Source organism: Talpa occidentalis, unplaced genomic scaffold, assembly GCF_014898055.3.
Source record: "Talpa occidentalis isolate TD23 unplaced genomic scaffold, MPIMG_talOcc4v2.1, whole genome shotgun sequence".
In the NCBI taxonomy this organism is placed as follows: Eukaryota; Metazoa; Chordata; class Mammalia; order Eulipotyphla; family Talpidae; genus Talpa; species Talpa occidentalis.
The window spans coordinates 132,603,237-132,618,157 of record NW_026555331.1 but is presented as its reverse complement, the minus strand read 5'-3'; the positions used below and the strand labels follow the sequence as shown (position 1 = coordinate 132,618,157).

Below are 14,921 nucleotides of genomic sequence, written 5' to 3'. Positions count from 1 at the left end.
AACATTTTCAGCACAAAAATATACAATTACCTTAAATAGATCTGATTTAGAAGGTCTCTGAAATATGTCAGAAAACATGGAAAACGAAGATTTATTAGAGAGGAGAAGGTTGTAAGTGTCTTTTAAAAGGAGTTTTTCTGTGTTTTGGTCCTCAAACTCGATATTGTCATCATCTTGAAAGTTTAAATGTTCATGTACCTGTGAAAGAGTAAAGGCACAGTGAATATTTTTCATTGATTTTCTTTCAATATAGTGAAATTATTCCTGTCATGATTCATTTACTGTTGGATTGTAGATCAGAACTGACATCTAGTGGTGTTTTAGGAGGTCAACAGATTTATAAAACGTAAGTTATGTTCTTTTGAAAGATACATTTCTTCACAAGAAAACTAATGTATTATCACAGTTTATTCTGGAGTCCTTTACTGTTGGAGAATTTGTGTTCATGGAAGATAATATAACCTTCTGAATAATAATTTTTTAAAAGCATAATACAAATGATCTTAAATATGTATATGAAATAATGAACAAATGACTAAAGATGTAGATTCATAGAAAATTTTATGGATGACTTTTGAGCTGTTTAATCAAATGTCTAAGCAGTATGTAATATAACCATTCTCCTTGTGTAATAGTTTGAAAACCAACCAATGTAATGTGAAGTTAAATCTGATTGTACATAATTTTATTTTGTTCCTTTTCCCTCTTTCCCAAACCAAATTCTGAGATAGTATTTAATAGACTAGTTCAGTCACTTTTTTTAATCCTCTTGCTCCCAAGAACATTTTTTGATGACAAATATGTTTGAGGAATTAAATCTGAATGAGTTAATTTGAAATGAGGGGAAGTAGAAGAATCAGTATAAAAAACACACTTGAATTTATACATATTTAAACTAGAAAAAAAACATTTTACCAACTCACATGACTTTTTAATGTTTCTTTATTGTTGGAGAATTTGTGTTCATGGAAGATAATCTAACATTCTGAATAATACATGTAAAAATAGCTATTTTATATAAATTCATGAGAATAAGCTCGGTAATACACTCTTTTATCTAAATGTCCGCTTTTTTGAATTAACCCATACTTAGCTTCATATCACATTTATTTCTTAACCCATGGTTGAGTCAGAGAAGAATCCATGTTTATTCTGTAGAGATGCATGGAGAGGACCTCCCTAGTGGCACAGGGGTTAAGCCACAGCATTATCAAGCTATCACCAGCCACTGAAGGGCCAGTTTAATACCTGGCCAGGGAGGTATTGGCACAGCACATGGCACAGCAGACCTCTCCTGCCTTGCCTACTGCTCCCCTCAGCAGTGAATTTCAGTAAATCCACCTACTGTGCTCCCCACTCTGTCTCTGATGAATCCTCTCACCCCCGCACCTCTGGTCTACACCCCAGTTCTTGTATGCATAAATAAATAAATCTTTTTAAAAAAAGATGCATGGAGATTAGAAATCAAATCATAGATTCTCCACATAGTTAATTCTATTTAACAATGGTAAATATAAATATAAGCCTGTAGTGACTTTGATGGAAGTTGCTATTTATAGATGGATTACTGTGGCTGAAAACCACACATTTTTTGGCTGGATTTTTTTTTTTTTTTTTGAGTCATATACACTGTTTGCTGATCTTGGCAACATGGATGAAGCTACAAGGAATTACACTAAGTGAAATAAGCCAGAAAGAGAAAGACATATATTGAATGGTTTCACTCATATATGGAATATAGAGAGACAAAACAAAGGATCAGAAAAAACAAACCAAAAGAAAATGTTAGAAATCTGACTGTAAAATGGAGGCAATCAGGGGACCTGAGGTAAGGGAGAGAAGAAGGGAAGAGGGGCTCAGTGGACTGTGGTGGAAGACTATGGTGCCGTGGTGGTGGGTGTGTGTGGTGACATACATCTGAAGGATGTAAACCTGTAGTCCTAAGTTATATAGAGGGTTGTAAGGTGATGATTCCTCAATAAATAAATTTATTCCTCAATAAATAAATAAAATTCCTCAAAAAATAAATTTAAAAAAGGAAAAAAAATAACATAAAATCACACACACAACCCCCTCAGCAAATGACGGCAACTCTCGAGGTTTCCAGCACACTCACCTGGATCACTACAGGGTACTTGGAACTGCCGTAACCAAGGTCAAAAGTTAAAAGTTGAAAGCATAACCTGCATCTGATGAAGACACAAGGTAATATAAAAAATATATTATATTTGCTACATTTGTTCTATTATTTGGTATTATATTACTAAACAGTTACCTAATTAAATTTCAATATCTTTGTTAACTAAGAGAAAAATGACTTTGATAATCTAAAATTATAATCCATTTAATTTACTTTGGGATTTGGAACTGTTTTGTTCTGTACAGAAAACACAAATATATATTAAGTATTCACAACACATTAATTGAATAATGAACTATTCCATGAGACCCAAATACGCTTCCCTCCTGTTCCTAGAGGGAGGCATCCTTATTCACAGAGAAAACATGATAAAGTTTTACATAGCAGCACTGCTCATTTTTTTCTTATATGAAATCTGACGTCTCCCTGGAGAAAAGGCATTAGATTATTTTCAAGTAAACTGAGACATAGAGGAAGGATAGTTATTAGCTTTTGTTCAAAAAGGTCAAAACACCTAGTAATGGAAAGTCTACACAATAGATAGCTGAGCTTGAAAAGGATTGCAGTTAAAATGAAGTCAAATAGCTTTATTTCTTGCCACTACTGTTCAGATACTAGGAAGTCAGAATTATGTTGTGAAGTTTCAAGATAGTCAGATTGGGAAAATGTTTAGAAGTTCATAGATATAAACTGACAAAAAATTTCCCAAGTTGCATCCATTTCTGATAATTAAGAGGCATTTTCCCTAACAATTTTCTGCAAGTGTGTCTTTATCCTTTATTTTTTAATATTAACTTTTTTTCCTTTTACCTAGCGAAGGCCTTTGGTCCCAGAGTTGATGGCTCACTGAATGCTTCAGCTGCTAGCAGGAGCTTGCTAACTGCTTCCTTCATATTATCAAAAGCCTGAAGAGGTGAACTGGCTCTCAGGAATGTTTCAAAAAATGTTTGCAGCTGTGAAAAAAGCCAAGCATATGATAAAACAACAATCACAATTTGTCTCTATCATTTCCAAGTGAACCATTTAAAGGATTCCTTTAGATTTTCTTTCCTTATCACACTAAAAAAAAATTCTAAAGTAGGAAAGTTTGATAATCCAAGATTTATACATATTGTATAATTTATGTATATGATGAATTGATCTTAAAATAGTATGTTATATAGTAAATGTGTAGTATAATGTATAGTATAATATACTAAATGTGTGTTAATGAATATAAATTATATTATATACAATATGCATGTATTATATGTATATATTTTAAATATACCATGTCTCTCAATTAAATAGAAGGTACTGGGCCTCTCTGGTGGCGCGAGGGGTTCAGACGCAACCTATGAAGCTATCTGCAGCCACTGCAGCACGAGTTCGATCCCCAGCCAGGAAGCAGACCACATGGTGCAGCAGACCTCTCCTGACTCACCCGCTGCTCCCCTCAGCAGTGTATTTTAGTCAATCTGCCTGTTCTGCTCCCTACTCTGTCTCTGGTGAATCCTCTCACCCCCTGCACACTTCTGGCCTACACACCAGTTATTCTATGCAAAAATAAATAAAATGGGTAAAATAAAATGGGTCAACACCTACCAGTAAGAGAGTTAGGAAGGTCAATTAGAAGAAAAATGTATTTGAAACCCACTATAAAATAAGAAATGTAAATCTAATCTTGTTATTATTACTTTTCTGCATGTTAAAACAAATATAACCATCAACCTTTATCCTTCCTCACAGCATTTTGCTACGGGAGATCTCACCAAGTGGGGGAGAAAATTAGAGAATCTCAGATTTTTAACTTCAGGTTTTATGTGGCTAGGTTGGATGGCACAGTGTTACAAAAGGGGGACCAAACTCAGGCTTATGACTTTCTAAAAACATTATAGTTGGTATCACACATAACTTTTTGCTTATTTAAAATTGAAAGCAATCACAAAAAATTTTCTTGAGAGTGCTTAACATTAAAGTTCAACAAAATTTTAAAAAGTACAAAGCAAATCTCATATTGATTCATAGACTATTTCCAGATAAACATACTTTTTCAAAGATGAAGAACAAAAAATATTTTTTGACAAAATATCAGCAGGTATTCTATTAATGTTGTTGGAAGAACACACTAAAGTAGATCCGACCTGCCTCAGACTGCAAAGTGAAAAACCTTCGTTGCTATGATAATGTGGGACACATTTGGCACAAGTCACCTGAAGGAAATAGTAATTGTTTCTTCAAAATCCATAAGCCAAATTCCCACAAAAGAAATAAACACTGTCTTCATAAAGTTTTCCCAGCTGAAAAACAGAAAGCTAATGAGATGGGCATTTTAAGACCCTATAAACACATCATGAGCATTTGGCAATTGGGATGTTTTTCCATTTTTAAGGACTAAGAATAAGTATAAAAATTGTATGATCAAAAGAAAGAAAGCAAATTAATGGTAACCTTAAAAATATTAATACCCTTGAGTTAAAATAGAGTAACAATGTTTTTTTTTCCAAGTAAAATAGGTCATCATATTTCACTCAGTTCACTATATTATGTAGAAATGGTTATTGATATTATTGTACTTTTCCACTTGATGGGTCCTAAATAACACAGATGTCAAGGTAATAACTGAAGAATAATTTAAGAATGATGGAAGTGTTTGTGTAGTATATAATATATATATAAAAGATATATAAAATGCAACCATATATATAATACATATGATTATAAAATTATATACTCTACAGCAAAAAATAACTAGCTAATTAATGTTTTAAGATTGTATTTATTCTTCTACTCTAGAAAAGATTATTTCTTAATATCTGAATGTAACAGTGAGCAGTGAATTCAGTCTCAATCAATTCAACTTTTAGTGAGAATTTTAGCTGGTGGGAAGCGCTGTGCTCCAGGCTTTTGGGGATAAGAACAGACAGTGACCAACCCATGGACTGAAGCCAAGAAGTTATAGGTTCACTTTTGCTCTCTCTGCTCCATTAAATTGTGACACCTTGTGGAATTAAAAACAGGACCTACTACGTAGAGGTTTTCCTAGGATTAAATGAAAGAATGTACTTCATATACTACCATCCAATGCATGTCAATACTCAACAAATTAGCTCTCCAGGCCTCCCTGGTGGTGCAAGGGATTAAGCATGGCACTATGAAGCAATCCGCAGTCTCTGCAGTACGAGTTTGATCCCCAGCCAGCCAGGGAGCAACCCACATGGCGCAGCAGACCTCTCCTGGCTTGCCCTTTGCTCCCTTCTGCAGTGTATTTCAGTCGGTCTGCCTGTTCTGTTCCCCGCTCTGTCTCAGGTGGATCCTCTCACCCCTCCCCCATCTTGGTCCTGTGCCTCAGCTCTTATGTGCATAAATAAATAAATCTTTTAAAAAAAAGTTAGCTCTAATTATTAATTAAAACAAGTTTATAGCCACTTGAAGGAAATTTTAGTTTTAAAATAGTTGCTGAATCCATATTCTCAAAATGCAATGAATGACATTGAAAATCAAAACTGATAGGAATTCAAACATTTGTTACACAAACCAAGAAAGAACATTTGAGAATTGGACTTTGAGTGTGGAACTTAATGTGATATATGCAGATGTTGATCTATAATTATGTATACTGAAACTTACATAATGTTATGCTGCAATGCTTTTTCTATAAAACTTATAAAAATTAAATACATGGTAAGGCTTTCAATAAAAAAAAATTTAAAAAGACTAATACTTGAATGGACCCATCATCTAGGGGCGTGCCTTCCAGAAGGAGTGAAAGAGCAGAACCGAGGGACCCAAATAACTGGTTTTTCTCCCAATTTCCTAAGAACTCAGCCTGCTAAGGGAAGTACTAATGTCTACCAACAATCATAAAGGAGAGGAATCTATATATATATATTTGCCTTTAAGAACAAAAGTGTGAAGAGAGGAGAGAAAAATGACATTCAAAAAGGAACAACTTCAAATTAATGTTTTTGCATTTTTCAGGTAAGTACCCAGAAGTGGGGCACATAGATTTTCTTTTCTTTTCTTTTTTTTAGGATTCTCCATACTGCTTTCCATAGTGGTTGCATCAATTTACATTCCCATCAATAGTGTATAAGGACTCCATTTTCTCCATATCTTCTCCAACACTTGCTGTATGTTGTTCTTGGATAGTTCTCACAGATATGAAGTGATATCTCACCATTGTTTTGATTGCATTTCTCTAATAATAAGACATGATGAGCATCTTTTTATGCACCTATTGACTATCTGTGTGTCCTCTTTGAAGAAGTGTCTATTCAGATCCTCTGCCTATTTTTAAATTGGGTTGTTTTTTACTGAGAGTTTTTAGTTGTTGGTATATTTTGAATGATGAATGAATGAAAAGGATGCAGTATATATGCAAAATGGAATATTATTCAGCAATAATAAAGATGAAATTCTGCCATTTGCAACAACATAGACCTAGAGGGAATTATGCTAGTAAAATAAGGTAGACCGAGAAAAACAAATGCTATTTCACTCATATGTGGTATATGAAGAAAACAAAAAGATGAACTAAATCAAACAAAATAAACTTTTGGACTATAAGAACAAAACTATAGTAGTTACCAGAAGGGGATGATGAAGGGAGAGAAGGTAAACTGGGAAAAGGAGGACAATGGTATAGTGAAGAACAGATTTGCATTTTAGCAGAAAGCTTAATATAGGATATACACATGTTGATTCTCATCAAAAAATGTTTGTATGCTTGTAAAAAGCAAGGATCAAAAAGTCAGAACATCACCAGTCTGATTTGAGGAGGCTAACAAGACCCTGTACCTAGAGTGATCAAATACATACACACATTAATACTCAACAAAAAACACCTGAAAGTTATCCTAGTTATAACACAATGTTAATTCTATAAAAATAAAATAAAATAAAAACAAAGTAAAGACAAAAACTACCTCTATTTTTGTTTTGGTTTTGTTTTCAATTTTTGTATGTATTTCTATCTCACTATATAGATTTTTATTTATTCAAAAAAAATTCCATATGGCTGACTTCTTTTACTTAAGTTACTTAAGTATAGTGGCAAGCCAATTATGTATGCCAGAAATAAAACTGGAATTTTGTACATACTTGATAGGTATTTGTAAAAATAATCAACTTAAAGTAAAATGTCCTAGAAAGGGCACAACACTCTCTGGTAACTAATTCACTTAGGTTAAGCGGAAAACTTCTTTGAATGTCTGCTGGTATTGCAATTTGTCAATTTGTGGCACTAATTGTGTTTCCCCTGTCAAATTACTAAAGTTTTGTGTATCTCAGTGTGCTTGGATATTGAAAGAGAGAACTCTGTTTAACAATTTCCTCAGACAATGTCAAATCTGAAATTATTTGATATCAATTCCATTCAAAGCCATCAAAATCTTTTACCCAGGAGTTTTCTGAATACAATCACAAATAGCTGAGCAGTACCCACCCACACCTTCCTTACTAAACAATCAAGCCATGAGCTCAAATATGAAGAAAACTTCTCTCACTCCACACCATGATGTTTAATTGATATTTTTTAGCTACAGAAATATGAGAACATAAGGTTCCAAGGAAAACAGTGCTTTGGCAGTGAAGTAAAAATGAATAAAATAATATCTTAAAACATTAATATGACATGAAACTATGTTATGACCTATAAATTTTCCTCCTACGTATAAAAATGAAATACAAACTTAGTGCAAAATATATTATACAGAAAATGACCTTGTGGATTATAAAGAAACAAAACAAAGGAACAGACAAGAAGAAACCAGCTTGGTGTAATAACATACATCTGAAGAAGTGTGAATCTATATCCCTAAATCACATACAGAAGGCTAGACCAACATTAGCTCAACGAAAACCAATACAACTAAGATAAAATCTATCAATGAAAGGTGGAAGGACAAGAACTGAGAATGAACTGAAATATTTGTAGGAAAATTTCAGTTTTATCTTTCATATTTTAAAGTACTTTGAAGTCACCTTATATCCCCTTCATTTTTCCATACTATCTCTCATGATTCCTCTCATGCTAAATTGTGGGTTTTGCCTGATTATTTCTCTTAGTCTCCCATAAGACCTTGGGAAAATTTCACTCAGTGGCAACACGTGTTATTTTGTATAAACTTGCTGAATTTTTTGACTGTGAGACCTTTTAGAGCAGAAATTGTACCATTTTATCTGTGGGTGGCCAGTGCCTACTACACAGTAGGTGTTCAGTGAATGCTGTTGAATAAATAAGCTGAAATATAACATTACAGAAACTACAGAAACATTGATAAGAAATATTGTTCACTGAACTACTGGATAATCTTTTTCCTTAGTACAACAGGCTTATCTCATGTTTCCATCACAAGAAAGAGGGAGGATACACATTTTTCTGGTGACATGTAATAAAACCTTTGAAAAATAGAAGCTTACTCTTCAAGAGGATTTTTGAGATAAGAAATTTAAGAATTAAAACAAAGGATGAAGGATTAACCAATATTAGACTTTTTTTAAAAAAAGAAGTCATGTTCTTGACTAACTGGGAAACTGTAAGAGACTATTGATATTTCAGTATCTTGAAATATAGGTAGTGTTTAATAGCATTGTCTCTTACTAAAGTTTACTGGAATTTCTCTCAAGTTAGAGTGGAAAGAAATTTTTATTTTTCACATGAAAAAGGAACAATAATACATAAATCATTTTTTCACCAACAAATTTAAAAGATGTTCAATATCACTAATCATAAGGAAATACAAATCAAGACTTTTATGGTTTTACTTCACACTCACTAAAATAGAATATTATTCAACCCTAAAACACACACACATACACACACACACAAATATTACTTAGCATTAAAAGGGAAGGACATGCTGACACATAGCACAACACAGAAGAACCTTGAGAACATTATGCTAAGTAAAATAATCCAATTACAAAAGCTTGTATAACTCCCCTACATGATGTACCTAGAGTGATCAAATTCATAGAAACAGAATTTAATGGTATCTCCCAGTGACTGGGAGGAAGAAGAAATATGGAGTTGTTCAATTGAACAATTACATAACAAAATAATTTCAGTTATGCAAAAAGTTCTGGCAGATGGTTGCACAGCAATGGAAACACATTGAACATTATAACTATACACCTAAACATGGTTAAGATGGTAAATTGATGTTCTATATGTGGAACCTATTTTATGTCAAACAGACTCCATCTTGTCTCTAATGGCCATGTTGAGACTCTGGGTGAAAAGTAATCACTGCCTGACTCAACTCCCAAGAACATCCACTCACTAGTGTCTCCTTATCAATGACTATGAAAGTGCATCCATGCCTTGCTTTCTCCTAAAGGATGATTAGGTAAGAAACAAGAAAGCCCCGGGCTCATTGCTAAAAAGACCCCACATTGCAACATTCTGTCTGAAGACTCAGGCCAACCCACACCAAATTTCAGACAAATGACGTAAGTTTACTCAGAGCACACCCCTGCTTTGTCCTTCCAAACTCCCCTCCGCTCTGCTCCTGATGGGGCACACCTAGGAACTTTCAGGTATCAACCTGGATCATGATCCTATTCTTGATTATATTACAGGGGTATTATTTCTAAGCTGGCATATGTATTGCTTCAATTGGAAGAAATTTTAGTAATTTTGCAGTTTCAGTTTTTTTCCCTCCAACAACCATGTTAAAACATTTGCTAATTTCGTGTCACCAAAGTCCAAAAGAACACTTTTGTAATGATCAGAAATTTTGCAAAACAAAACAAAACAAAACAAAAGCAACCCCTCCCTTTGTTCCACTTCAAAAGCCTTTTTTCCTTGAACTTTCTTATCATTTGTTTAGGATGAGAAACATCACACAGCAGGCTTGAAGGCTGTTAGGAACGAGCCAGGAGAGACAAAGTAATGATGGAACACAAAGTCCAGCAGGTGATAGTTTCTGGTTGTAGTCAATGCTCAAAAGGAAATATCACACAAGAGCTCAGGCTCAATTTTATCCATGGGTAGAACTAAGGGCATGCAAGTAAACATGTGAAATCCAAGATTCTATGTTCTCTGTCCAAACTAAAGGTGGAACAGAATGCATTCAAATCTACACTCTTTAAATAAAGTTAGAATTTGTCTATAAGACTTGATTGATATTATTACGTTGGCCTTTACAGGCTCGCCTGGCATCTCTGTCTGGCACTGATTTACCCAATCTCTCTCTCAGACTCTTGTAGAACTCTTAAAATTTACCTGACAAAATCCAAATACCTCAGAATTTTATCCCAATGCAACATATTTTATATTATACAGTCTTTTTGATCATTTTATAATTCTCAAGAAGAAAACCATTAAATTTCTTAGATTTTTAAATTTCAGTTGCCATATGGAGTTAATATCAAAAACATTTTTCTTCCCAAAATTATAATTACAATTATTGGTTGTACACCATTAGTCAGAGCATTAGCAATATATTAAAGATCTTGTTAAATAATTTTTAAAGTAAAATTATGTTGGAAATTCACATCTTAGATGGAGATGATTTTTTATACAGTTAAATTCAGATATCTATTGGAAAGATATATTAATATTATTAATATTAATTTTAATACAAACATGCAGAAAACATGTTCACATAAATACACAGAATTTGTGGATGAAAGAGTTTAGTTACAGCAACATGATTTAATTCCTTGAATTCCCTGTAAGGTACATGGGAAAAAAAATATTAATGATTTATCGTGACATTACCTAATTTGTTTAAAACTGAAAAGGATCTGAGTTGTGAAGGATTTGTTTGCAAGTGATTAACATCCCCTTTTTTTTTTTTGCAGAATTTTTTTTTTTTTTTTTTTTACCCTGGAGCTGATAGCTGAGAACTAAATCTTTCTTTTGAGGAACAGGAGAATGTTTATGAAAAGGATGGGGAAAGAACTACCTATGTCAGAAATTACTTCTCAGCGAAACCCAGTTTTAGGAGGGTACATAAATGCAAGGTGAAGTTTGCATATTCTCATGGGACTATCCTTGTGTCTGACAACACACTGGGAAGTCATGGATCCCCAAGGCTCTTGATGACACCCCACTTGAAAATCACAGCTCTGGGTTTGTCTGGCCCTGAGGAGCCCATCAGAATGGCCACACATCAGAAGGCCATGGCAGGGGGTGAAGTGCAGGGAGCACTCTGGATCTTAGGAAGAAGTCTCCTTTGTGTTTTAAAGGGAAATTATTTAGGGGAAAGTCAAATATTTGAAAATAGGAGAAAAAGAACATAACTGATTTGAAAAAGGGAGAAAAACAATGAAATTACCAACCTAGGTACTGATGTAATTTTTCATTGAGTACACCTGTGGTATTTGATTATAATTTTATGTTATAAAATTATAACATCATTTTCCAGGTAACTAAGGGTTATCTGGATTGTAACAGGCAGGAGAGAACCAATATGGGGGCAGAAGCCAGTCCGCTTGGCTGCAAAGCCCCACCATTACTCGTCCATCCTGCTTTGATTGTGTACATTTCTGAAGGTACATGGACCCTGAAATCATCTGTGTCTTCACTTTCAGGGAAAATGTGTTTGAAGCTGACACAGTTCTCAAGCACATGCACCCACATGACGTATGTAATGTATCAGCTCAGCAACTTGAGCATTTATGTAGCCTAATTGCCTTTTGGAAAAACTAAGAATATTTCTTTGTAACTTAAATTGCCTGAATCAAGAACAAATTTTGTATTAAGTCAAATATTGAAGAACATAAATATTCTCATCATTTGTTTTAGTTCATTGAAAATGGACTTGCTTTAGGGTAAACCACAGAAAAACTGAATTAATTGACTGAACATAAATTAGGATAGTTTTTCCTCATTCCCTGGCAATAAGATCAAAGTCCAATACTGAAATAAGTTTCATCCTCCAGTGAAATGAATAATTTTATTCCCTGGTATTTTTTTTAACAATTTTAAACTTTAAAGCATACATTAAACCTAGCGAGCAGATTCTACATGTTTTAATGTTTCATTGCTGAAAACTTATAAATTCTCTCATGTCTATCAAAGAATTGATCAGAACCAAGGAATAGAAATACAAAAGGCATAGGAAATGACTTGCTTTGAATGGCAGACTCTGGGATGCACCATATTCAACCTTCTCTGAGAACTAGCAGGCTCTCTTTATTGTCCCCTTGGAATTGCTCAAGAGGATGTAGAGCAGAGAGATTTAACAGTCAAGAATGAAAGTTAAAATCATAAAAATTTTAGCATTGGACTGTGTGTATATGTCTACTCATTTTCTTTCTATGAATGCCATTGTTTAAGCAGATCACAGCTATTTCTGTTAGACTTAAAACACAGGCCTTTGAGCCTGCAACAAAATGATGTCTGACAGCCTGTTCAGAAAACTTTCCACCTTTCACTAGCTGCCTTGAACAGAAAATGACATTGAAACCTTGCAATATTTCTAACAGCTGATATTATTAACAGGTAGTACAAAAATATGCAAACAGGGCCCCCCTGATGGCGCAGATGGTTGAGCGCCGCACTGTGAAGCTGTCTGCAGCCTCTGCAGTGCGGGTTTGATCCCGGCCGGCCGGCGAGAATCCCACATGGTGCAGCAGACCTCTCCTGTCTCACCTGCTTCTCCCTCAGCCTGTTCTGTTCCCCGCTGTCTCTGGTGAATCCTCTCACCCTCCCACACATCTGGCCTATACTCCGGTTCTTGTATAAATAAATAAATCTTAAAAAAAAAAAGTATGCAAACAGGGATGGATTTGGCAGAAAGATACCTATCTCACATATCTAGAAATACTCTCAAATGACTAGAAAGAAAAAATAATTTACATATAAGTTCTGGATATTTTAAGCAGGGTATCAGTTTTAGGTGTTACTAAGTTTTCTAGTCAATCACACAAGAAAAGGAAACATATTCATTATAAAAATAAGAGTCTAGTATAATAAAGAAAAGGATAAAGTAAATGGCCTGAACTTGTGCAGCCATAGTGCTGAAAGTCTGTTGCAACTCATAGGTTATTATGCCCCTTCACTATTTTCTTACACCTCTCTTACAAGTGTTCAAACAAAGCTCATGGTTTCATATGGGATATTTTAAAAAGAGCTTTTAATTACTAGCCATAATTTAAGTTCAGGATTCAGTATTCTAACTAAATGTAACTCCTTATCACCCAAATCAATGTCTTCTCTTTGTGGTACCAAGATACTGACTTCTGATTTTCCTTCTAACTACTTTCCCTTCCTCGCTGCCAGTTACCTTTCTGAAGCACAGTTCAAATCATAAAGAGGGTCCTCAATATTTGCCGGAAGTGAATAACAATAGAAGCCCTTTTCCTTTTTCATTACAAAGTAACAGCTAATAGTTACCATGTGTCAAGAAACAATACATGCAATTCTTAAACATTTTTTGTTCATAAAACATAATTGTTTATTCCTTTGTCAATCTTACAATATACAGTGAAGGTTTTTTATTTGCATATGACTGAGCCAACTGGAATGACCAGTCATCTAACTTCAAAAATCTCACCCATAATGCACTGGTAATCACTGCAATTAGAGCAAGGACATAAAGATACTTGCAAAGAGGGCCTCCCCTGGTGGAGCAGGCCGTTGAGCGCAGCGCTGTGAAGCTGTCTGCAGCCTCTGCAGCGCCGGTTCGATCCCTGCTGACCGGCAAGGGTCCCACACGGCACAGCAGTTCTCTCCTGTCTTGCCCGCTGCTCCCCTCAGCAGTGTATTTCATCAGTCTGCCTGTTCTGTTCCCCACTCTGTCTCTGGTGAATCCTCTCACCCTCCCGTGCATCTGGCCTGTACCCCTGTTCTTGTATAAAATAAATAAATCAATCTTAAAAAAAAAAAAGATACTTGCAAAGAAATCTCAGGGAAGAATTCTTCTAAATTTTACAATTTATCCCCTCCCCCCCAAAAAAAACTTTGAAATTTGTCCCTCCCAATCGAATTCACCTGCATTTGTTTTAAAACAATTTCACTAGATTGATTCTTACATAACTTTACTTTTATTGCACTTTTAAAAAGTAAACTATATATTCATTTTTATTTGCACTTTAAGTTCATCAGTACATGATGAGGTATGCATCAAACACTGGCCTTAGGCACTGAGTCCTTGAGTTCACTGTGCCATGCTTATGGAGGATTCAGAACATTCTTAGCACTGCAAGTTCATTAGGAGAGATTTTACGCACTGGGGATCTGAGTCCTACTCTTGATCAAAGTTATGAACTCTCTCAACTTTATCAAATCATGTACCTTCATTTCCTCATCCACAGAATGGGTATAAATACATCACCTTTACCTCTCAGGGTCCTTAAAAGAATCAAACAAGACCATAACAAGTAGATGATGACCAGGGGGTCATTTTACATTTGACAGAGCATGAAGTTCAGCCTCTTCAGGATGTGCCTCTAACTTCTCTTTCCTGGTTTTCCCCACCCCACAAATGCTATGCCTTCCCTGCTCTCTCCTCTCCTCCCCTGCCCTCCCCTCTCCTCCTTACTCCACTCCTCTCCTCTTCTTCCTTCCACATCCCTGCTTAGAGTCTTCCCACCCTAAGAGAGACAGACAGACAGACACACACCCACACACTCTCTAACTAAGGCAACTCCCACTTCTTATACCACATCTTTTGTTATCCCTGCATGCTTAATGTCTTTCCAAAAATAAATGAAACTACCCCTCTCCATTTCTAAAGAAAACCTTCTTATTCTTCCAAGCTCAGCTAAAATACCCCCTTATTTTCTGAAATCTTCCTGGGGCACATTAATTCTCTCCTACACTTGATGACTATCCCAGCCAGCCAGA

General features: G+C 35.0%; 1 protein-coding gene across 2 annotated transcripts in view; it reads right to left on the bottom strand.

Moving 5' to 3' along the window:
- Positions 1-14,921, bottom strand: part of CPED1 (cadherin like and PC-esterase domain containing 1) — a 255,853-nt gene that overhangs the window by 133,639 nt on the left and 107,293 nt on the right. For both annotated transcript variants that reach the window (XM_054692593.1, XM_037512247.2), the window contains 3 exons: positions 2,951-3,093; positions 2,117-2,189; positions 31-198 (listed from right to left, as the gene is read on the bottom strand). In XM_054692593.1, the coding sequence (XP_054548568.1) occupies positions 31-198; positions 2,117-2,189; positions 2,951-3,093 (384 nt within the window). The remainder of the gene's footprint in view (positions 1-30; positions 199-2,116; positions 2,190-2,950; positions 3,094-14,921) is intronic.